This window comes from Aotus nancymaae, unplaced genomic scaffold (genome assembly GCF_030222135.1).
Source record: "Aotus nancymaae isolate 86718 unplaced genomic scaffold, 86718_ANA_hifiasm-v0.15.2.pri h1tg000009l, whole genome shotgun sequence".
In the NCBI taxonomy this organism is placed as follows: Eukaryota; Metazoa; Chordata; class Mammalia; order Primates; family Aotidae; genus Aotus; species Aotus nancymaae.
Window position 1 is genome coordinate 14,523,898 of NW_026988420.1, and position 25,082 is coordinate 14,548,979.

General features: G+C 38.5%; 3 protein-coding genes across 9 annotated transcripts in view; 2 read left to right on the forward strand and 1 right to left on the reverse strand.

Moving 5' to 3' along the window:
• The window catches only part of TRIM13 (tripartite motif containing 13), a 78,258-nt gene extending 66,488 nt beyond the window's left edge, over positions 1-11,770 (forward strand). For 5 of the 7 annotated variants that reach the window (XM_021674541.2, XM_012466235.3, XM_064373595.1 and 2 more), the window contains one exon: positions 10,524-11,770. In XM_021674541.2, the coding sequence (XP_021530216.1) occupies positions 10,530-11,753 (1,224 nt within the window). In that variant the 5' untranslated portion in view covers positions 10,524-10,529 and the 3' untranslated portion in view covers positions 11,754-11,770. Of the gene's footprint in view, positions 1-5,170; positions 5,564-5,604; positions 9,550-10,523 lie in introns of those variants that run through there. The other 2 variants (XM_064373599.1, XM_064373596.1) reach the window with 2 other exon arrangements.
• LOC105726707 (uncharacterized) overlaps positions 1-25,082 on the reverse strand; it is an 83,761-nt gene that overhangs the window by 6,744 nt on the left and 51,935 nt on the right. The window contains exons 7-8 of the mRNA XM_064373443.1: positions 19,504-19,597; positions 14,586-14,801 (exon numbers count right to left, since the gene is read on the reverse strand). The gene's annotated coding sequence lies outside the window, so the exon portion shown is untranslated. The remainder of the gene's footprint in view (positions 1-14,585; positions 14,802-19,503; positions 19,598-25,082) is intronic.
• KCNRG (potassium channel regulator) lies at positions 12,345-19,764 on the forward strand. The gene is given in 4 exon segments (XM_021674542.2): positions 12,345-14,647; positions 14,650-14,693; positions 14,695-14,714; positions 19,048-19,764. Coding segments are annotated over 4 exon segments (819 nt in total). The 5' UTR covers positions 12,345-14,133; the 3' UTR covers positions 19,289-19,764.

The window sequence follows — 25,082 nt, forward strand, 5'->3', positions numbered from 1 at the left end:
CCACACCCAACCAACGGTATTTTTTGAAAGCAGGTATTAACCTCAAATACAACGTCATATGATTGAATATCACTCACAAAAGATTATTTTGTTTTAGGGAAAAAAAACCCGCCACCTTCATTTAAACCCATTTACTTTTATTTGGGAGAAAAGAAACCAGACATTTCTGGTTCATAAAACCTTTTCAGAAGGCTGTAATTTCAACTTAACTTTTTTTTTAGTTTTAAAGATAGTCTTGCTCTGTTGCTCAGGCTAGAGTACAGTGGTGCGATCTTACCTCCAACCTCCACCTCCAGGATTCAAGCAATGGACCTGCCTTCAGCCTCCTAAGTATCTGGTACTACAGGTGCCACCACCATGCCTGGCTAATTTTTGTATATTTAGTAAAAATGAGGTTTCACCATGTTGCCAGGCTGGTCTTTAACTCCTGACCTCAGGTGATCCACCTGCCTCAGCCTCCCAAGGTGCTGCGATTACAGGTATGAGCCACTACACTTGGCCACTTAATTAAGTCTTAACAGTTAATTATTACTCTTAATTCAAGTTCTTAACAGGTCAAGAAAAATATCCGAATTTGGTTGGTATCAGACCAGGGGAATAATTTAGTGTACATTATGCTTCAATTAAATTCAGATACTTTTTTTCAAACTGATTTCATCTGGGTGTGGGAGAATGGCATTGAACACCTTTTAGGGTCCATCTGGATTTCTAGTAATCATATGTAAATAGGAATATCTGATCTAGCTGGTATCCTAAAATAGTATTGATTTAACCAGTTTATGGCTAGTGTTCCATTATTGGAACACTAAATTAGTAGGAATTACTTATAACCTGCTCAAGGTCATTGCCAAGGTCTTTTCACACACAAAAAACTGCAACTTCCAGCATAAATGGGTTAATGCTGCAGATTTACAGGAATTACAGAATAACTTGGGTGATTATCAAGTGAAACAGGAAAAAGGAAAAGATAATTTAGAGGGGTGAGGGATAAGGACAGAATGAGAGAAAGTCAATAGATTGTATTCACTGAAACACTATGGGGAAGATGAGTTAAAAGAAATAATAAGGCCGGGTGCGGTGGTTTACGCCCATAATCCCAGCAGTTTGGGAGGCTGAGGGGGGCGGATCACCTGAGGTCAGGAACTCAAGACCAGCCTGGCCAAAATGGTAAAACCCTGTCTCTACTAAAAATACAAAAAATTAGCTGGTCGTGGTGGCGGGCACCTGTAATCCCAGCTATTTGGGAGGCTGAGGCAAGAGAATCACTTGAACCCAGGAGGTGAAGGTTGCAGTGAGTCCAGATCACACCAATGCCCTCCAGCCTGGGCGACAAGAGCAAAACTTTGTCTCAAAAAAAGAAAAATAAGCAGGAAAGAGTCAAGGCTAAATTGTGGTACAGAGAAGAAAATGAAGGAAAAAAAGTTTCTCTGAGTGGTCTGAACTAGTGAGGTAATGAATGGCCTGGTTTATATTTTTGAGAATTTCACCTTAGTCTGACAACCCTTTGTGAACTTTCTGAGTAGAGGAACTTTCCAGGCTAGTGAACCTTCTGTCCTAGCTCTATTTTGCCCTGTTAGGATCCCTGCTAGAAATACCTTGGAAATTGTAGCTACTCTTCATTCTATGATAATACCAGAAAAGGTCAGTTACTTATTGACTTAAATGGACACATAGGTAACTTTTATATTGTTTGCAAGAGCCACATAACAATCAGATATATTAATTAGATACTGTATATAGTATATTTTCATTTTTAGAGATTATATCTGAAACCTGATCTGTTTATCGTACTTTGTCCTGTTTTTTGATCATATAAGTCACAAAGGTGCTATATGTAATATATTAATTTTCATTTATAGAGATTATATCTGAAACCTGATTTCTGTATTTTACTTTGTCCTGTTTTGGTCATTGAAGTCATGAGACAGTCTCTAAAAGAATAAAGAGCAGTAACATTGATATGAGTATTTAAAACAAAAACTTTGTAAATAATTTTCATATGCTTTTTTTTTGTTCGTTTTTTGAGATAGTCTCACTCTGTTGCCCAGGCTGGAGTGCAGTGGAGTCATCTTGGCTCACTGCAACCTCTATCCCCCGGGTTCAAGCGATTCCCCTGCCTCAGCCTCCTGAGTAACTGGGATTACAGGCACGCACCACCATGCCTGACTAATTTTTGTATTTTTAGTAGAGATGGGGTTTCACCATGTTGGTCAGGCTGGTCTCCAACTCCTGACCTCGAGATCTGTCCGCCTAGGTCTCCCAAAGTGCTGGGATTACAGGCATGAGCCACCATGCCTAGCCCTCATATACCTTTTAAAACAGCTGTACAAATGAGGAGAGAAACTAATATGTATAAGCGGTTTGTCAGAGGTCACAGACTGACAGCCAGACAAGTATGTCAGTCTCACATACTGACAAGTATGTCAGTCTCATTAGTCATCTGAATCCAGATTCAGAGACTTCCAGTACATTAAAATTTTTTTTTTTAAATAAAAGATGAAACTGTAGGCTGGGCATGATGGCTTACACCTGTAATCCCAGCACTTTGGGAAGCCAAGGTGAGCAGATCAATTGAGGCCAGGTGTTTGAGACCAGCCTGGCCAATATGGTGAAACCTCATCTCTACTAAAAATATGAAAATAAGCCGGACATGGTGGCAGGCACCTATAATCCCAGCTACTTGGGAGGATGAGGCAGGAGAATCGCTTGAACCCAGGAAGTGGAGGCTGCAGTGAGCCAGATGGCGCCATTGCATTCCGACCTGGGTGACAGCGAGACTCCGTCTCAAAAAAAAAACAAAACCTGTACTATGGGAGATTAAACTTCTTATGAGGCTTATATGTAGCTAATGTTTTCAAAGTGTTACTTTTATAACTCAGTATATTTTTCTTACAATTGGCTCTTTAGTTTTTCCCCATTTTATTGTGAAAACATTCAAACATAGAGAAAACTCAGAAGAATATTACAGAAAGTATTCTTATATCCTCTCTCTAGATTTTAATAGTTGTTAATTAGACCCTTAGTTTCAAGAAAACATTTATTAATGGATTTTTTTTTTTTTTTTGAGACGAAGTTTGTCTCTGTTATCCTAGCCTGGAGTGCAGTGGTGTGATTTTGGCTCACTGCAACCTCTGCCGCCTGGTTCAGGCGATTCTCCTGCCTCAGTCTGCCGAATAGCTTGGATTACAGGCACCTGTCAATATACCTGGCTAATTTTTTTCTTTTTAGTAGAGATAGGGTTTCACCATCTTGACCAGGCTGGTTTTGAACTCCTGACTTCATGATCCACCTGTCTCAGCCTCCCAAAGTGCTGAGATTACAGGTGTGAGCCACTGTGCCCAGCCTAATGGATCTCATACTAAAATACAGTAAGGTGCAGTGGCTCATGCCTGTAGTCCCAGCTACTCTGGAGGCTGAGGTGGGAGAATATAGTATACTATTTGAAAATAATTAACTAGTGTGCTGAGAGGAAATGACTTTTATTTTTTAAAATGAGCCATTTTATTACAGGAATTATTTTGAAATAAGATTTGTGGCTCTCAGTTCAGTAAGGCTTAGCATAGTTTAATGTCTGTGAAGTTTCAGTGTTTGCTATCTAGCCACCTGATAGATATTTAGGTACTGTTTTGAAATTCCTGTATTCAAAGATGCCTCAAAGCAGTATGGAAATTTCGTTTAAATCCTTAAGATAAAAGCATAATATATTGGGTTTTCTTTTTGTTACCTAATGGAAAATGGAAAAACAAAAACAAAAACATGGGTAACATTTTGAACAACTTTATATTACTAACAGCCAATGGAATTTAAAGACCCTAATAGGAAAGTTTCTTTTACTAATAGATTTTATAAGGAGAAATTAACTTTTGTTTGATAGTGAATGAGTACCTTTTGCAGTATAATCATTTTAGGTTGATCTCTTAAAAGAATTATAGAAGAAGTCTAATACATACATATTAACTCTACTATTTTATGATGGTTTTACTTTGTAAGTATTGGCTTTTCCATTTTTATTATTTTAGTGGTTGTGTTATGGTTCTCATTTATAGAAGCTATTGTGAAATACCAATTGAGGTAGGATTGATAAAGCACTTTTTGTAAACTTTCTGGTTTGTAGATAGCTTCACAACTTGTTCAAAAGTCTGTAGTGGTGGTATGCAGCTATGCATTTGTTTAAAACTGTAAATCAAAATGAATTTTATTGTATGGAAATTTAAAAGTATAAATATTAGAAAATATCCATATGGCAGGAGAACAAGGTTGACTTTTATCCCACAACTATTGTCTACTGCCACCTCTCTGGAAACTTTAAAAAGTTGTCAGCTTTAAAAATTGTTGGTAGAAAACACTTGGGAAGTTTTTAATTGGTGGGAAAAAGGTATTTGTGCTTCAAAATATAAGAGTTTTCTAGGTATTCAGAAACAGTCAAAGGAAGAAAATTAATTTTGGAAAACTTGTTTGCCTTTATGTGCTTAAGTTGAAATTTGAACAGTGAATAATTTTGTTTACATAAAGTCTTTTGACTTTTATATTGGGAAAAAAAACTAGCTTGAGGCCAGGTGCAGTGGCTCATGCCTGTAATCAGCACTTTGGGAGGCTTAGTCGAGCAGATCGATTGAGCTCAGGAGTTTGAGACCAGCCTAGGCAACATGGCGAAACACCATCTATACAAAAAAGTACAAAATTGGGAATGGTGGTATGTGCCTGTAGTACTAGCTACTCATGAGGGTAAGGTGGGAGGATCACCTGAGCCTGGGAGGTCAAGGCTACAGTGAGCTGTGTTTGGGCCACTACACTCCAGCCTGGGCGACAGAGTGATGTTCTCTCAAAAAAACAATAAAACAGACCGGGCATGGTGGCTCACGCCTGTAATCCAAGCACTTCTGGAGGCCGAGGTGGGTGGATCATTTGAGGTCAGGAGTTCAAGACCAGCCTGGCCAACATAGTAAAAGCCCGTCTACTAAAAACTGACACTGCACTCCAGTCTGGGTGACAGAGACCCTGTCTCAAAAAAAAAAAAAAAAAAAAAAAAAAAAAAGAGTCCAGCGAGGTGGCTAACGCCTATTAATCCCAGCACTTTGGGAGGCCAAGGTGGGTGGATCACCTGAGGTCAGGAGTTCGAGACCAGCCTGGCCAACATGGTGAAACCCTGTCTCTACTAAAAATACAAAAATTAGCTGGATGTGGTGGCGTGCGCCTGTAATGCCAGCTACTCAGGAGGCTGAGGCAGGAGAATCGCTTGAACCTGGGAGGCTGAGGTTAGAGTGAGCCGAGATTGTACCATTGCACTCCAATCTGGGTGACAAGAGTGAGACTTCCTTTAAAAACAAACAAAAACCCAGAAATCTCGAAAAAGGGTTAGAGGGGATGTATACTCTTTTAGTTCGTGTCAAAGGAGTAAGCTGGGTTGATTACTTCAGATTTTCTGTTAGCCATACTTTTAAGATTCTGTAAGTTTCTTTACTGTGAAGAGTACCTTTTATTTATGAGACTAAAAGCTTTAACTTTTATTATCCTTTAAAGCTTTGGAGGCAACAAAGAAGCCTGCCATGGTTTCTTGGACCAGGTAATAGAGTCTGTGGAAGTGGTCACATAGCTTTGTCTTAGAGATAGTTTTGAGTATAAAGACAAGGCATAAAACTAAAAAGGAAGAAGAGAAAGGAAAATATTTAAAGTGAATGAAAATGAGAATCTTTAATTTATAAACCAAAATTTGTAAGTTAATTCACTAAAAATAAAATGAGGATCTGTTGTAATTTTGGTGCAGTTTTTTCAAAAAGAGACTTTCCAAATAGTATTCTTTTCCCCTCTGGTTCATTTTAAGTGCTGTAAGTTGATCATGACCTTGGAATGACTGTATATTATTTCTAAGTTTTCCTGTGTGTGACATTTTCCTTTTCACTTTTGATCACACTTGATTGCCTTAAAATTGTTTTTGTGTTGTATCCTTCTCAATTTTCTTCAAAGTTTCTCTTTGCCTTGTGAGCTCTTTTTCTCCTCCTCATCCCAGTCACTTGGTATATTGTTTTCTTCTTACTTAATATGCTTGGATAGGATTCTCTGGAAGTGTTAATATGGCAAGGATGAGTACATTAGTTTATTTTATTGAGTGTTGGCCCTTACCACTTTCCTGTTTGTATTGCCTTCTCAAAAACCTGGCCTTTGTGTAGTAGATTTCTTAGGCAAAAGATAGATAGTAGTGGAGGTGAGAAGTATGGAGGAGGACTGGGGTTGGCAGATCATCAAAAGTTTGCCTTCATTGTTCTGAAAGTTTTTGTGTTTTACAGCTGTGTGGTAACCTCTTTCAGAAGACACGCTAAGTTCAGTCTTTATAGCCATTCTTTTTCCAATGTGTTTCAAAGCTTATATGATTTGTCATATCACGAAAGATTTTTCAGAAAAATTAGCTAATTACACATTTTTTTGCAATATGACACTAAATTTGAGACAGAATAATCTTTGCTTTAGTTTTCCATATGTTATATATTATAAATACATGTATCTTACAATGTAATATAAAGCCATAAACTGGCTGGCGCAGTGGTCATGCCTGTAATCCTAGCATTCTGGGAGGTTGAGGTGGGTGGATCACCCGAGGTCAGGAGTTTGAGACCAGCTTCGGCAACATGGTAAAACCCCGTCTCCACCAAAAAATACAAAAATAAGCCGGGCATGGTGGTGGGTGTCTGTAGTTCCCAGTTACCTAGGAGGCTGAGGCAGGAGAATTGCTTGAACTCAGAGGTGGAGGTTGCAGTGGTTACCCAGGAGGCTGAGGCAGGAGAATCGCTTGAACTCGGAGGCGGAGGTTGCAGTGAGCCAAGACAGCGCCGCAGCACTCCAGTCTAGGCAACAGCGAGATTCCGTCTCAAACAAAAAAGTATTTTTTAAATTTCTGAGATGGAGTCTCACTCTGTCACCAGGCTGGAGTACAATGGTATCATCCCCGCTTACTGCAACCTCTGCCTGTATTTTTAGTAGAAACAGGGTTTCGCCATGTTGGCCAGGATGTTCTCGATCTCTTGACCTTGTGATGTGCCCACCTTGGCCTCCCAAAGTGCTGGGATTACAGGCGTGAGCCACCATGCCCAGTCAGAAGTACTCATTTTTTATTATAGATGGCCTACGGATTAAGTCCTATTTTATTATTTTGTTGCTAATGTGATATGTGTATATGTGTATGTATCCCTAAGTAAAGTGAATGTAGAAATATGTATTACTCTGGTTTTATAACTTTAGAGATAAATGTATATTTAAAATAAACTTGTAGCCCGGTGCAGTGGCTCACACTGTGATCCCAGTGCTTGGCGAGGCTGAGGCAGGAGGATTGCTTGAGGCCAGCCTGGTCAACATAGCGAGACTTGGTCTCTATAAAAAAAAGTAGCTAGGCGTAATGGCACATGCCTATAGTCTTAGCTGCTTGGGAAGCTGAGGCAGGAGGATTGCTTGAGCCCAGGAGTTTGAGGCTGCAGTAAGCTATAATTAGGCACTGCACTCCAGCCTGGACAACAGAGCAAGACCCTGTCTCTAAAAATAAAAAGTAATAAACCAGCATTGAGGAATGTTATTGCCTAGATCAGGGATCTCAAATATTTTGGTCTTAAGACCCTTTTACACTCTTAATAATTGAGAATCCTGGCCAGTAATGTCAATACTTTGGCAGGCTGAGGTGGGAGGATTACTTGAGCCCAGCAGTATGAGACTAGCCTACGCAATACCGTGAGACCTTGTCTCTTCAAATAAACTAAAAAGAAAAAATTAGCTGGGTCTGGTGGCATGTGCCTGTAGTCCCAGCTACTCAGCGGTTGAGGCAGGAGGATGGCTTGAGTCTGAGAGGCAGAAGTTGCAGGGGATGGAGATTGCATCACTGTACTCCAGCCTGGGTGAAAGAGCTGTCTCAAAAAAAAAAAAAAATTGGGAATCCCAGTAACTTTTATGTTTATACTGTCAGCTCTATTAGAAATTAAAACAATTTTTAAAAAATACTCATTTAAAATAACAATGATAAACCCATTACAAATTAACAAATGATTTAGGAAAATAACTATTTTCTAAAACAAAATTAAGAGAAGCATGGCATTGCTTTATATATTTATAGGCCTCTAATGAATGGCTATTTAATAGAAGACAGCTGGAGTCTTTTGTCTGCTTCTGTATTCAACCTGTTGCAATAAATTATTTTGGTTAATATATACAGAGGCGGCTGGGTGTGGTGGCTCATGCCTATAATCCCAGCACTTTGGGAGTGGAGGTGGGAGGATTGCCTAAGAGATGGATTTCTAGACCCGCCTGGGCAACATAGTGAGACCCTATCAAAAAATCTTAAAAAAAAAAGGCCAGGCGTGGTGGCTCATGCCTGTAATCCAAGCACTTTGGAGGCCAAGGCGGGCGGATCACCTGAGGCCAGGAGTTCAAGACCAGCCTGACCAACATGGTGAAACATGTCTTAAAAAAACAAAAACAAAAACACCATCTTAAAAAAACAAAAACAAAAAAACTAAAAATTAGCTGGGCATAGTAGTGCGTACCTATAGTCTGAGTTATTTGGGAAGATCATTGGTGCCCAGGAGTTCAAGACTGCAGTGAGCTATGATCGTGCCAGTGCAATCTAGCTTGGGAGACAGGGTGAGACACCCATCTCTTAAAAAAAAAAATGCACAAAGAGAAATCTAGGCTTACACAGATATGTAGTTGGTAAAGGAAGGAATATTATTTAAATAGCCTTTTCAGGTAAATTAATCTTTTTTTTCTCTCTCAAGGCAAGATCTAACTGTCACACAGTCTAGGGTACAGTGGTGCCATCTCAGTTCACTGCAGCCTCAGCCTTCTGAGTAACTGAGGCTCCAGGCACATGCCACCACACAATGGCTAATTTGTATTTTTTATCGAGGCAAGGTTTTGCCACGTTGCCCAGGCTGGTCGTGAACTCCTGACGGTCAAGCAGTCCACTCTCTGCAGCCTCCCAAAGTGTTAGGATTACAGGCGTGAGCCACTGCACCTAGCCTGAATCTTCTGATACTATACAGGAACTCAGCAAGTGCTAGTTTCTTTGTTGGGGTATGGAATCTGAAATTGTATTTACGAACCTGTTGGTCTTTCTGGAACTTCAAATGGATTTTTTACCCATGCCTGATTTATAACATGCATTGGTGACTTGAAAAAATATTCACTGTGTTTTGCAGATCTCCAAATATTGACACATTTCATCATACAGTACTCCTTCCCCCTCAAAAAACCCTCACATTAGTTAATATCACTACCCATCTCATCATAAGTCTTTAATTAATGGGCTTATAAATGTCAAATGTTTTTCAAAATTGTAATTTATACATAAAACCGAACTTTTTCATTGGCAAGATATACTGTCATTTGTTTCTTTGAAATAACAAGCTCATTTTTTTTTTTCAAGAATATGTCTGTCAGGTAGCTAAGTCTGAATAGCCATAGTTTATCATTTGTTCTTTCAGAAAGTAAAAATGGTGTTTCATGAAAAAAGCAGCTGGTTCAGCTTGCAGCTCATCACTTAAGTGCTTTTTCTCCAGACAACATCTGCTGGTATGAAGAAGTGCTTTGTGTGTACTGCCTATTTTGTCACACAAAATACTAAAAAGATCTATACAGGCTTAAGACAATAAAATGAATAATTTTTACTGCTAAATCAAGAACATTCTTAAATGGAACTGGTACTCTAACCCCAATTTGGGTGGTGATGAATACAATTCAGTGCCTCTTATAGCTTTGCTTGATCCCTTCTAAGGCTTTGGCAATGTCCACCCACCACTGCTTTAAATGTCGACACAGTGCAAAAAGCAAATAATATCTTAGTGTTACAGTTTTGATCTCACAGATGCCCTGAAAGAGGGACATCCACGTTTCTACCACATTGTGAGAATTGATGATTCTAGATAATACAAAGTGGCTTTGATTACGTTCTGGTGGTTTAAAAACAACAAAAAAACCTCATTTAGTTTTTACCTAGAAGAAGCAACTCTCATCTTGTGCTTTTACCTGTGATTTTTAAAATTATTTGCCTTTGAAATAGAAAAATATGCCAATTCATAATAAAGTCTGCATGAGAGTATATGTTTGAATTTCTATTTCTGTGCTTCTTTCTTTTATATAGCATACCATTTTATATTTGTGGGCCCAGAGTAAAGAGCTCTTTCTATTACAGACACTGAATAGCTTTGTTTTTGTTAGTAGTCAGCTCTGTTTTAAAACAATCGGTTGGGTCCTGCTGGCTCAACTTGCAGTTGTCCTAGTCCTAACTCTGTCTTAGCCAAAGACTGTTACTGGAAAGCCCGCACAAAGGCCTTGTGTATAGGGTGCCCTACTATTAAAGGAGCATGTTCTAGTCTCAGCGGATTAAATTTGCTTTGGTGTGCATTCCCTTACCAAATTTCTCACTTCCTTTGTTTGGCTAGTTATTTCACTGAAAGATCATTTTAATGTGAAGATAGGGTCTTCTAATTATTATATAGTCCTAGTCGTGATGATTATTGGAGTAAAAATTTTTTTCTCTCTGGTAGGATGTGATGGAGCTGCTTGAAGAAGATCTCACGTGCCCTATTTGTTGTAGTCTATTTGATGATCCTCGGGTTTTGCCTTGCTCCCACAACTTCTGCAAAAAATGCTTGGAAGGTATCTTAGAGGGGAGTGTGCGGAATTCCTTGTGGAGACCAGCTCCATTCAAGTGTCCTACGTGTCGTAAGGAAACTTCAGCTACTGGAATTAATAGCCTGCAGGTTAATTACTCCCTGAAGGGTATTGTGGAAAAGTATAACAAGATCAAGATCTCTCCCAAAATGCCAGTATGCAAAGGACACTTGGGGCAGCCTCTCAACATTTTCTGCCTGACTGATATGCAGCTGATTTGTGGGATCTGTGCTACTCGTGGGGACCACACCAAGCATGTCTTCTGTTCCATTGAAGATGCCTATGCTCAGGAAAGGGATGCCTTTGAGTCCCTCTTTCAGAGCTTTGAGACCTGGCGTCGGGGAGATGCTCTTTCTCGCTTGGATACCTTGGAAACTAGTAAGAGGAAGTCCCTACAGTTACTGACTAAAGATTCAGATAAAGTGAAAGAATTTTTTGAGAAGTTACAACACACGTTGGATCAAAAGAAGAATGAAATTCTGTCCGACTTTGAGACCATGAAACTTGCTGTTATGCAAGCATATGACCCAGAGATCAACAAACTCAACACCATCTTGCAGGAGCAACGGATGGCCTTTAACATTGCTGAGGCTTTCAAAGATGTGTCAGAACCCATTGTATTTCTGCAACAGATGCAGGAGTTCAGGGAGAAAATCAAAGTAATCAAGGAAACTCCTTTACCTCCCACTAATTTGCCTGCAAGCCCTTTAATGAAGAACTTTGATACTAGTCAGTGGGAAGACATAAAACTAGTTGATGTGGATAAACTTTCTTTGCCTCAAGACACTGGCACATTCATTAGCAAGATTCCCTGGAGCTTTTATAAGTTATTTTTGCCAGTTCTTCTGTTTGGCTTTGTCATTTTCTTTGGTCCTACCATATTCCTAGAATGGTCATTATTTGATGACCTGGCAACTTGGAAAGACTGTCTTTCAAACGTCAGTTCCTATCTGACTGAATCAGCTGATTTTATAGAACAATCAGTTTTTTATTGGGAACAGGTGACAGATGGGTTTTTCATTTTCAGTGAAAGATTCAAGAATTTTACTTTGGTGGTACTGAACAATGTGGCAGAATTTGTGTGCAAATATAAACTATTATAAAATCTGTTTCAAATATATGCATTTCTGTCTTTTGTTAGAAATTGTTGGAGAATAGATAGATAGTAGTAATTCAGATTGGTCAATGGTTCTAGTCAGATATTTTCCTCCAAAAGTATTCCTTCCAAAAATAATGTCCTATACTGTTCAAATTAGGTAACATAAAGAGAAAAGTGAAATTTAGTAGTATAGACCTGATTTTCCTGCCTCAGCCTCTTGAGTAGTTGAGATTACAGGCGCCTGCCACCATGCCCAGCCAATTTTTTTTCTTTTTTGTATTTTTAGTAGAGATGGGGTTTCACCATGTTGGCCAGGCTGGTCTCAAACCCCTGACCTTGTGATTCACCTGCCTTGGCCCCCCCGAGTGCTGGGATTACAGGTGTGAGCTACTGTGCCAGGCCTTGAACCCCTCCTCCTCTTTTTTAAAGAGTGCTTTTGAAATAAGCACCTACCCCAAATATTGGTTGTATTTATGCTGTGATAAAAATAGGTGGGAGATTGTATGATCTAATATATTGATGAGGTATAAGTAGTATAATAGTGATTGTTCAAGCATGCAGTAAAGACTACTCTTTTTTTTTTTTTTTTTTTTTTTTTTGAGATGGAGTCTTACTCTGTTGCCCAGGCTGGAGTGCAGTGGCGTGATCTTGGCTCACTACAACCTCTGCCTCCAGGTTCAAGCAATTCTGCCTTAACCCTCCTGAGTAGCTGGGGCAACAGGTGTGTGCTACCATGCCTGGCTAAGTTTTTATATTTTTAGTAGAGAAAGCGTTTCACCGTGTTAGCCAGGATATTCTCGATCTTCTGACCTCGTGATCCACCATGCCCAGCCAAAGACTACTCTTAAAGCACCTTTTTTTTTTGACAGTGAACATGCTCTAATGAAATATACTGTAGAAGATTTCACACACACACACACACACACACACACACACACACACACACGACAACTGAAGATACTAATGAATTAGATTTCCAAAACTTTCTACAGAGTTAATTCCTTTATCCTTAAAATGTGAATGTACATATAAAACCTGGCATTTTCTTGTGATAAGTTTACATTTTTAGGAGAGTGGAGCTTTCAGTCTGCCCTTTTCTCCTTTTTGTAGTTTTCACTGAAGATGATAAACTAGAAATGTTAGGTGGGTGTGCAAGCAAAAGCATAGATAGGTTAAAGAAAAAAAGATCTAGTGGCTGGGCATAGTGGCTCATGTCTGTAATCTCACCATTCTGGGACACTGATGTGGGAGGACTGTTTTAGGCTAGGAGTTCCAGTTTGAAACCAGCTTAGTAAACATAGCGAGACCTAGTCTATCAAAAAAACAAAACAACAACAAAAAAAAAACTCAAACACATGGCAAGAGGAGGAAATGGGAAGACTACCTTTTTTCTGGCAGCTATGTGTTTTGTTTCAAAGATGGCAACTGTACAACCAAACCACTTGCTTACAGAAACAATGTTTAGTGTAGTAAGACTAATTTCAAAACAGATGAAACAGTCTGTCAGCTATTACAAAGTACAAATTAATCAGCTGAACATTAATGCTGTTCTGTCTGCTCATGAGATGAAGATTCTCTCATGGAATAAAAAAACTCAATGTTGCTTAGAATTCATATAACAAACAACTAACCTTGTAACTGCTCTCTAGTCTGCCTTATTTGTCATAGAGTAAGATATTCCTTGAAAGCCCATTAAGTAGAATAGACTTTCTGAAAATAGAGATATTTACCTCAGTCTTCCTTTAATTTGGTTGAGAGGAGGCAATAAACATGGGGACAGGATAAAAGGTGGCAACTAAATTTAAAGCACAGAAGAAATTATTTCCTTCTAGCTATGAGAAGAGTAAAATTGAGCTTGCCAGAAGAGGTAATGGCTATCTTGTTCCTAACACATAATTCATGATTTAGCCACTAAATCGCTAAGGAGATCATCATTTAACCCCTGCATAGTAGACAAGAAGTATGGGGAGGAAGAAATGCTTTTCCCCTCCCAGTAATTTTAAAAAATGTGTGTGTGTGTGTGTGTGTGTGTGTATAATTTACATTTACCAGGTTTTCAGGGAGAATTTTTTAAAATGGAAGACAGGAAAGGAATCTATTTGATGTCTATCTTCAGATATATTGGCAGTTTTCCTTAAACTATTTAGTTCCTCATCTGTTGCTTTTTTATTTTGTATACTGCAAGTTCCCAGGCAACTCAAATTTGCAAACACAGCTATGGATACACTATTTACCTTACAGTAGTTACCTGGGAATCTAAGTCTCTGGTTTTTGTTATTCGTTCCTCCCCTCCGTTATGTAATCATATATAACTAGCAACACTTATGGTAGGTTGATTTCCTAAGTGTGGCTGATGGTAGCCTTTAGTTTGAAGTGAGGGAAGAATGAGTAGTCAGGAACTGGTCACTTTGAATGTGGTAGGAAAGATATTCACGACAAGGTTTTCTACGATAAAGCAGTTTCCTTCTTCTTGGTTGGCATGCATGTTAGATGGCAGACACCAAGAATTCAAGATGGTTGGTGGCCAGATTTTTGTAGACAGAGATGGTGTTTTATTTAGTTTCATCTTAGATTTTCTGAGAACTCACCAGCTTTTATTACCCACTAACTTTTCAGACTATCTTAGGCTTCAGAGAGAGGCTCTTTTCTATGAACTTCATTCTCTGGTTGATCTCTTAAACCCGTACCCGCTACAGCCAAGACCTGCTCTTGTGGAGGTGCATTTCCTAAGCCAGAACACTCAAGATTTTTTCAGGGTGTTAGGCTCTTGCAGCATAACAATTGAGATGCTAACTGGGAGGATTACAATGTTTACAGAACAACCTTCAGCACCAACCTGGAGTAGTAACTCTTTCCCTCCTCAGATGACCTTACTTCCACTGCCTCCACAAAGACCTTCTTCCATGACCTGGTTTTCCAGTGCGGCTCTGACAGCACTACTGATAACCAACCAAACTGGAGTCAGGTATTTTGTACTTTGCAGTATCTCTCTTGTATATCAGTTTGTGATGTTTCCCTCAAAATTTGAAGTTTCTCAGGCCTGCAACTTCTCCTGTAAAAGATGATTATTCAAAATCATGTTTTAGGGTAACCAGTAGAGTTAGAAATGACCAAATAATTATTTTCCAAACTGGGATACTTTTTAGAATGAAAGGGGCTGTTAGGTGGGACAAAAGGAATAAATGAAGACTGCCTAGAAAAAACTGGGACTATGGAGACATTCAAATCATGGGAGAAAATACTCTTATAGATTATGTTCCATTGCTAATGAATTGGACTTAGAAAAGAATTGCCCAATTTTTAAGAGATTCTTTCAGTGGTTCACATAAAGTAAAGGCTCGCTCACTGGTTTGTCTTGATTTCTTACACACTATATAATTTGTTCTTTCAGTTCTTATGATTCAACTACTGTTTTTTCTTCAGCTGACTTTATTTTTAAACACCCTAAAAGCAGATATATCTCATGGCAAATTTGGTATCCTGTTACAGCCTTGGCTCTTAAACAACTCAAAATATTGGGATAGGCTGTCAGTATGTTAAGGATAGTTGCTCCTGAGTTAATTCTTTACTTTCTCCCTCTGTTGTTCTTGGCTGGATCCTAAGACTGATTTCCACTCTGCTGTCACAAACATTTCTTCCCCCTGTAAAATGTCTTAATGCTGTCCTACCATTATTTTACCAACTGTGAAAGCTGGCTTTAATTTTTAGGAGGAAAAGAAAATCCTGCATGTGTTCTTTATTGGTAGCATTTAAAATATACTTTTTTTTTGGTAAAGGTAGCCAAATTTTAAGATATTTTCTTAACTTCAGCAGTAGTCAACAGGAAGGATACCAGCGTCTCTCTTAACAACACATCCTTTGGTCTTGCTTACCAACTGGAGGACACTAGGTAATATAACCGAGTATGACAATTCTTAAGTGTTTACATTTTATAACTTCCTGTCCTTCTAAAGAGGTTGAAATATTTTGGGAAAAAAGAGCTAGTTAAGCTAGTAGGCTGATTGTGAAGAAAACCTAATGCCTTATCTTTATCTCAAACCTCTGTACAACTTTATTATCACTGATGGGATACTTAAGAAAATGATCAATTTTTTTGTTTTTAAAATTTGAGTGATTATGACCTCTTTGGGGATCATGCTTCAAAAAGTCAGAAACCTAAAGAAAAAAAGTGTCATTGATTTTAAGAAGAAACACACTAGGTCAAAAGAAGATGTACTGGAAATACAAAATACTCTTTAAAAACCATGAATTTGGAGAAAGTAATTGTTACTTGAAAAACATGACTAGAAACTAAAACTGGGATTTTCATGTGTGTACACAGTGCCAAATGGTTTCCCCTTTTCATGTTATGTGTTTGTGTTTTAGAAAGAGCACAAAAGTTTTTTCCATTTTAATGTAAGAAAGACATTATATTTAGACTTCCATAATTCCCAAACCAGAAGCTATTTTAAAATTAGCATGTTCTTGCATCACCAAATAGTATTCAATTGTTTGAAGCTCAAAATTTTTTCCATAAATGTTTGTCAATTTTTAGACAGTGCCAATTTAAAAGTAGAGATAGCCAATCTGAATACAGTGACATTATGGATATCTCCAGTGATTGGGATGAAAACTCTGGCCTTAAAAGGTTCACCTGTAGTATATAATTGCCTAATTAGCAATAATTTTTATTTTTTGCTCACTCCCTGGTCTAAATCTGTCTATTCAGATATTTTTGGAAGGTTTGGAAAATGGAGAAGTGAGCCTAAATGGTGCCCAATCGTCTGGTGTATCATTCACCTTATTCAGTTTGTACCATCAATATGATTTACCACTCAAGGTTATCCTAGCAGGTTGCTCTGTTATTATCTCTCAAGTTCACAGTACTAGAAGTACTTCGCTTTCATCTTTCAGATGGCCATTCATGTGATACCACGTTATCAATCTCAAGTTATGGTTGGTCACAGGATTCTAGAGTCTTTATTTGACTTCTCCTTTTTGAACTGACTCAAATGGAAAAGTGTAGTTGCTTTTAAATTTTAAAAATAAGTTTAGACTTTCTATTTCCCATTGGTTTCTTCTATTCTGTCCTTTCTTTGTGTGCCCTGAAATCTTCTTATTTTTCAATTTGTCCTCAAAGGGAGTCAAGTATTTTAGTTGGTGATTTCTTGCAAGTACATTCCACTTTGTTACCACCTACTATTGTATATACTATTTGTATCTTAATTCTTTTATGAGATGTTCTGTAACTTTTTTTCTCTTTGACAAACATTTCTAGACCATACAGTCAAGATCTGGGGTTTGGGGGTAAATGAAATGATTTGCTAATAATGAGAATCTGTTGTATCAAACACAATAAACATTTTTTGAGATGTACTTTGCAGTTTGATAATTTTTAGATTTTACTATTGGTTTCTTTGCCTAGAATGAGTTTCTAAATGTAAGCTACAAAAACCACTCTACTTCAAGCATGATCATTAGAAGGTTAGGGATGTCCCCAAGTATCCTTTTATCCCTTAGAACTACAGATAGTTTAGGTTTCTCCTTGAACTAAGTTAGCCTTTTGTTTTGAGACAGAGTCTCACACTGTCGCCCGGGCCGGAGTGCAGTGGCACCATCTAAGCTAACTGTAACCTCTGCCTCCTGGGTTCAAGCAATTCTCCTGCCTCAGCCTCCCAAGTAGCTGGGATTACAGGCACGCCCACCATGCCAAGCTAATTTTTTTGTATTTTTTTTTTCGTGGCGGGGTGGCGGGGGGACAGAGTCTTGCTCTGTTGCCCAGGCTGGAGTGCAGTGGCATGATCTCAGCTCACCACAACCTCTGCCTCCCAGGTTCAAGTGATTCTCCTGCCTCAGCCTCCCGAGTAGCTGGGACTACAGGCATACAGCATCATGCCCAGCTAATTTTTGTATTTTTAGTAGAGACACAGTTTTGCTATGTTAGCCAGGCTGGTCTTGAACTCCTGACCTCATGATCTGCCCACCTCGGTCTCCCAAAATGCTAGAATTACAGGCGTGAGCCATCGCGCCCAGCCTAAGTTAGCCTTTTCTTCATATCTCATAAACAAATGGTGGGAGGACACAAAGAGTTTTAGGAAAACATCTTTGATGGCAGATAAGGAAGGAGTCAAAGAGCTGCATCCATGCAGATGTGTTATGCTGACAATATTAAAGGCAACAGATAGCTAATCTGAAAAGTTCATGTGCATTTTTCTTGAATTGGTTTTGTGTACTACATTGATTCTGTGGAGCAGCTCAGAATAGATTTTGCTCTTTCCACTCCAGAGGCTTTTGTACTTTTTTTTTTTTTCTGAGATGGAGTTTCACTCATTCAACCAGGCTGGAGTGCAGTGGTGCAATGTCAGCTCACTGTTATCTCCATCTCCTGGGTTCAAGCAATTCTCCTGCCTCAGTCTACCAGGTAGCTGGGATTACAGGCACCTGCCACCACACCTGGCTAATTTTTTGTATTTTTAGTAGAGACAGGGTTTCTCCATGTTGGCCAGGCTGGTCTTGAACTCCTGACCTCAGGTGATCTGCCCGCCTCGGCCTCTCAAAGTGCTGGGATTACAGGTGTGAGCCACTGCACTCGGCTTTTTTTTTTTTTTTTTTTTTTTAAATAGAGACGGGGTTTCACCATGTTGGTCAAGCTGGTATCAAACTCCTGATCTCAAGTGATCCACCCACCTGAGCCTCCCAAAGTGTTAAGATTACAGGCGTGAGCCACCGAGGCTGGCCCAATCCAGAGGCTCTTGACCCCAAGTTGTGCTCATAACCCCAAGATATTGCATAAAAAGTGACAATAAAAATCTTGACATTTTATATCTGCAAAATTTCACCTGAAAAAAAAAAGGTGGATTTGATAGGAATAAGTCACAAAGAAAAATCCATTATGTCAGTGCTAATAATTGATAAGACTAGATCTGGAGGGGAAATTGTAAGTGCACAGCATTCATTAAAATGTTTGATTTAATCAACTAATTAAATCAAAAGTAGCAAATTCGAAACAAAATTGAAAAGTTACATTAAAAAAGACAATTTAATTGTTTGATCAAACTGTTTTCTTTAGAAAATAATCTCTCAAATTGATGAGTGTTGGTTTACTTCTAAATATGGAATTGAAATTACTTTCAAAATCACAGCAAGGTCTTGATTTTCAGCACCTGAAATTATTGATTTGGATTTTTCAATTAAATCTCAAAAAAAAAAATCTGTCTTGAGATGGTATGATGCCTGTAAGGTTGTAAGTAAAATTTATGTGTGTAGTTTTGCTAGTTATTAAAGGGATGCATTATAATTAAGCTTTTTCTGTGTCCTAGGTATGTTTCTATAAAACCTGATAACCGAAAATTGGCCAATGGAACAAATGTCCTCGGCTTATTGATTGACACTGTGTTAAAGGAAGGCTTTCGTTTGGTCAGTACTAGAACAGTATCCTCTGAAGACAAAACTGAATACTATAGCTTTGAAAGGATAAAAAGCCCTGAACCACTCATCATCAATGAAACACCAAAACCAGAGACTATCATCATACCAGAACAATCTCAGATAAATAAATGAAGTTGTCTGTTCTCTTTTAAAGAGAACTTTCCATTTTTCTTGTTTCATTACATATTTAGGACATACGTGTTAGCCAAATCTATACTCAGCCTAACTCTTGGCTTCATCTGCTACCATGCAGTCTCTGGGCAGCCAGGCCCCAACTGTGCTTAAGCCATAATGATTGCTGCTCTCTAGACAACTCCATGTACTTGGTGCTTTGGTATATGTCCTACCTTCAATACATCTTTCCATTGTTCTTCTTCATGAACGCTTATGAGCAAAGATTACACCACTGCACTCCAGCCTGGGTGACAGAGCAAGATCTGTCTAAAAAAAAAGAATTAAAAAAAAATTGATCAAACTGATGGATACCCTAAGTACCCTGACTTGATCATTACATATTCTATGCATGTAACAAAATATCACATGCACCACATAAATACATATATTACATATTTGTAATATTTGTTGGGCCTCCCATATTTTCCCACTTATGTTTGTTTCAGCATGTTTTTATCACTCACAGTTTCATTTCTGACAAGGCATCAAAGATTTATTTATTTAATACTCTTTATATAATACTCTGTCACCAGGCCGGAGTGCAGGAGTTGGAAGATGTAGTGAGTTCTGGCGTAATCATAACTCACTGCAGCCTCAAACTCTTGGGCTCAAGTGATCCTCCCACCTCAGCCTCCCAAGTAGCTGGGACTACAGGCTCACACCACCATGCTAGGGTTATTATTTTTTACTTTATGTAGAAACCAGGTCTCACATGTTGTCAGTAATCCTGGCCTTAAGTGATTCTCCCACTTTGGCCTCTCAAAGCACTGGGATTACAGGTGTGAGCCACCAAGATTTTAGCTTATGATTCTTGAACCTCAATAATTTACCTTATAAATGATTAGAAGTTCTCCCTACAAACATTTTCTGAAAAAGAGCTCTAATGCTTAATTACTCTTGGATTTAATAAACAAGTGGTAATTACAAAGGTTCTTAGGGTATGGTAAAGTCAAGATTAATTTAGGCTTTTTTTTTTTTTTGAGACAGGGTCTCTGTTACCCAGATTGGAGTGCAGTGGTGCGATTTCAGCTCACTGCAACCTCCACCTCCCAGGCTCAAGCAATCCTCCCACTTCAGCCTCCTGAGTAGCTGGGACTACAGGCACGTGCCACCACTCCTGGATAATTTTTTGTATTTATGGTAGAGATGATATTTCACCATGTTGTCCAGGCTGGTCTCGAACTCTGACCTCAGATGATCTGCCCACCAAGGCCTCCCAAAGTGCTGGGATTACAGGCATGAGCCACTGTGCCTGGCCTATTTGGGCTGCTTTAAAAATGTATTTGAAATTAGGAGCCTGAAGTAGTATCAAATGGTCACAAGAACGCAGCTTGAGAAATATATGGTTTAGGAAATCATAATCTCTAATTTGTCCTATATACCATTTTCAACTGACAAACTTCAGCTTTGCTTTATAGACTTTTGCACTGATTCTCTATCATAAATCACAGAAATGTTAGTATCAATAGAGAATTATCCCAATAGAGACTATGCTGGGGTAATAAAAGATTTGCTAAGAGCACTCAATCTCCTATATTTTACTATTTTTCCTCTGTGCTAGGAAAGTTGACTGTTTAGCAAGTTACACTGCAAGTGTGAGGAAACTGCAACTGTGAGGAAATTTTCAAAAATAATTTATGAAAATTTATGAAATTTTATTACCTTCCTGGAGCCAAAGGACCCATGGGAGAGAGCAGACTTAGCATATTTTTTTAGACGGAGTTTCACACTTGTTGCCCAGGCTGGAGTGTAATGGTGCGATCTCGGCTCACTGCAACCTCCACATCCTGGGTTTAAGCAATTCTCCTCAGCCTCCCAAGTGGCTGGGATTACAGGCATGCGCCACCGTGCCCGGTTAATTTTTTATTTTTAGTAGAAATGAGGTTTCTCCATGTTGGTCAGGCTGATCTTGAACTTTTGACCTCGGGTGATCTGCCCACCTTGGCCTCCCAAAGTGCTGGGATTACAGGCATGAGCCACCTCACCTGGCTGCCCAGACTTAGCATTTCTAAACAAATGCTCAGAAATAAAGAGAGGAAATTTTAAAATTACAAAAAAAAAAAATACTTAGATTTCTGGAATATCAATGACCTAGTAAAAAACACAAGTACTGGGCTGGGCGTGGTGGTTATAATCCCAGCGTTTTGAGAGGTCAAGGCGGGAGGATCCTTGAGCCCAGGAGTTTGAGATCAGCTTGGGCAACAGAGTGAGACCCCCATCTCTATTTGAAAACAACATTAACAACAACAACAACAATAAAAAAACTCCAAAAAATCGCAATTACCAGCTTTGCTATAGAACTATACCTCAAGACTTATTAGGATTTCTGGCCAGGTGTGGTGGCTCATGCCTGTAATCCCAGCACTCTGGGACACCAAGGCAGGCGAATCACCTGAAGTCAGGATACCAGCCTGGCCAGCATGGTGAAACCCTGTATCCACCAAAAATTACAAAAATTTGCTGAGCACGGTAGTATGCGCCTGTAGTCCCCAGCTACTCAGGAGGCTGAGACAGGAGAGTGGCTTGAACTCAGGAAGTGGAGGTTGCAGTGAGGTGAGATTGTGCCACTGCACTCCAACCTAGGTGACAGAGTGAGATTCTGTCTCAAAAAAAATATTATTAGAATTTCTGTTGGGCCTATTATAAAGGAAAAGTACAATTTTTTAATGAAAAAAACTCATCATCTAAAATGCCTTAATATTTAACTATGAGCTAGATTCAATCACAAAAATATTTTCATGGATAAAAAGCTAAAGTCTCACATGGGTGAAAATGGAAAATGGATATTAAGTATGGCACAGAATAAAAAGAGAACTAAACATGTAGCAAAATAAATAAGACCTTGCTCCCAAAACTAAACTGTACTTAAGACTTGTTTAACCACACGAGTTTTAGGTAGGCAGTCTTCTGCACCTTCGTATTTCATGTCAACACCTCAAAGTCCAGAAATCATTAAAACAAATGGCTTTTTATTTTAAAAATGGCCTTTTATCAACAGGGTAAAACATACCAAATAACTCTTTCTATTTCATATTATTCTTCATCATTTCACAACACTTCTGGAAAGAATGTGAATTTCTTTGGGTTCATGAGTATGAGGCCAAATAGGAGAGATTTATTTTACCCTTTTGATTTTGTTGTTGGTTTGTGTGTGTGTGTGTGTGTGTGTGTGTTTTTTGTTTTTGAAGCAGTATTTCACCCTGTCACCCAGCTAGAGTGCAGTGGTGCTACAATGGCTCACTGTAACCTCACAATTCAGAGCTAAAGCTATCCTCCAGCCTCAGTGTCTTGAGCACCTGGGACTACAAATGCATGCCACCATGCCTGGCTAATTTTTTCTTTTTGTAAAGATGAAGTCTTACTGTGTTGCCCAGGCTGGTCTTAAACTTCTGGGCTCAAGCAGTCCTTCCACCTCACCTTCCCAAAGTGTTGGGATTACAGGCATGTGCCACTGCACCTGGTCTACCCTTTTTGTAACAAGAGACCTCCAAAGAAATCTGGCTGCAATGTTTAAGGTTCCAGGAGTTCTTTTAAGATGAGGACTGAGACTATGCTATAGTGGTCTTCATACTCCCCAACAGTGTTGTGCATCTAACAGGCTCAAGTGAGCTAAACTGAAACATTTGGAAACTATAGTCTGAGTGAACAGACACTTAGAAAAACAAGATTTATAGTAGATTCAAAGATGGATGAGGACAGTTTAAATAATACAGTCTGAAAGAGTTGACTCAAGTTACAGATTACAGAAAGTACCCCAGAGTATCTTCAATTAGAAGTTTACTTGGGTAATGCCACATGGAAATGAGATGAAAATATAAATGTTTATAGGGATATAAACTTGTTGCAAATTACACAAAATTGTACATTTAAAGAGTAAAATAGTCTAGTTAAAATTGAGATATACCTAATTTGCTAAGAACAATGTAATGCTACAAGAGTGCTTAGCAATTAAAAAAACTAGAGAATGTAAGTTCAAAATGAATGTCACATGACTATAATTGATAGTAAATCTTTACTTACCTCCATAACTTAGGAGTCATGAAAAGAAAGGAGAAGTTAGCAGACCAGGCAGCTAAGTCAGATGTAAATAGAATGGAGTAAATACAAAAATATTCCCAGTTCTGGGTAACCCAATTTGAGGTCATAAGTTTACTGAATTGGATTAATCAAGTGGTTCAAGAATTAAGGTAAAATGGTCCAAAAGATCCTGATATATCCAGAAGACATATTACTGAGCTTTTACAAGACTAATTTGAAAATGCTGATTAACATTTTAAGGCTTCCTTACATATCATTAAAAAAGACCATATTAAAAATCAATTTCAGAAGCTGTTTTATGACTAGAATAAAAAAAACAAAGACATAGAATAACATCGTATTTCTGTCTGATGCTGGGAGGCTATTTCTTATGGCAAGTAATAACTGGGTAAACAGTGATACTTTAACTTTACAAATAGGAACCCTACAAAACAAGGTTTTGCTCCTAGAAAACCAAAATATTTGCTTTCAATTAATTTTCTAAAAATGGTTGCATTGGTCACTTTTTAAACTCCTACAATCTAAGCATCACTGAATTCCTATTTGATTTTTTTTGGCTAAAAATTTTCTTCAGAAGCAAACCTGCTTTAGGGTGAGAAAAAGTTTCAGATCTTAGACAGAAACTTCATTTCCTCTTGTGTGTCTCTCCATCAAAAACAAGTATTCAAATACGGAATCTCAATTATCTAAACCTATTTTTGGCCATCTTCCGGAATTTCTTGTTAAATCTCCTTTGAAATGCCACAGTTGCACTCTTGGAAAACTTGTCTTCCTGGTTTTCAAATTTCTGTTTATTATTATAGCTCTTCAGCTAGAATGCCAGGTCTTTGTGCTGTACTGTTTCTTGAAATTGGAGACTAGCACACTTCCCCCAATTCAATTACTTGCTTTCCATTTGAGAAATTAAAGCCATGTCAATTTTATAAAGTTTTAACTGACTGAATTATTTGGACTTTAAGTTCTCATTTTCATTCCCTTAGCCTAATACTGGGAAAGATCTTTGTTTTATTAAGAGAAGGTAAGGTTCAAGAGTATTATTAACACATTTCAGTCATTGATTCTCATAACTGATGTTAAGTGTAGGGATTTTCTAACAGGCACAGGCTTGAGATACGACACTATAAAAAAAAGGTAGAGTTATTCAATTCTAAAAATATCTAAGATTACATACCTAATGAAATTGTTTATTTACACAAATGTGTTAGAAAGGGACCTACTGTCCTTCAGAAAGAGCTTCAGTCAGCTTTTCTACCCTTATCAGCTTTATCTAACTGCCAAATATACCTTTCCAGCCTGACTTTTACATGGAACTCCAGTTCTGTATATCCAGGGACCTTAAATGAAGGCATTTCAAACTTAATGTCTAAATATCACAAATACATTGCAAAAATGGGACACATTTCCCCTCTCTTAGTTTCCTTTTCTTTCTTCTCTTCTTTTCCTTACCTTTCCTTTCTCTTTTTTTTTTTTTGACAGAGTCACTCTATTGCCCAGGCTGGAGTGTAGTGGCAGGAGCCTCCACTGCCCGGGTTCAAGCAATTCTCCTGACTCAGTCTCCCGAGTAGCTGGGATTACAGGCATGAGCCACCACATCCAGCTGATTTTTGTATTTTTAGTAGAGGCGGGGTTTCACCATGTTACCCAGGCTGGTCTCGAACTCCTGACCTCACATGATCCATCCACCTCTGCCTCCCAAAGTATTAGGATTACAGGC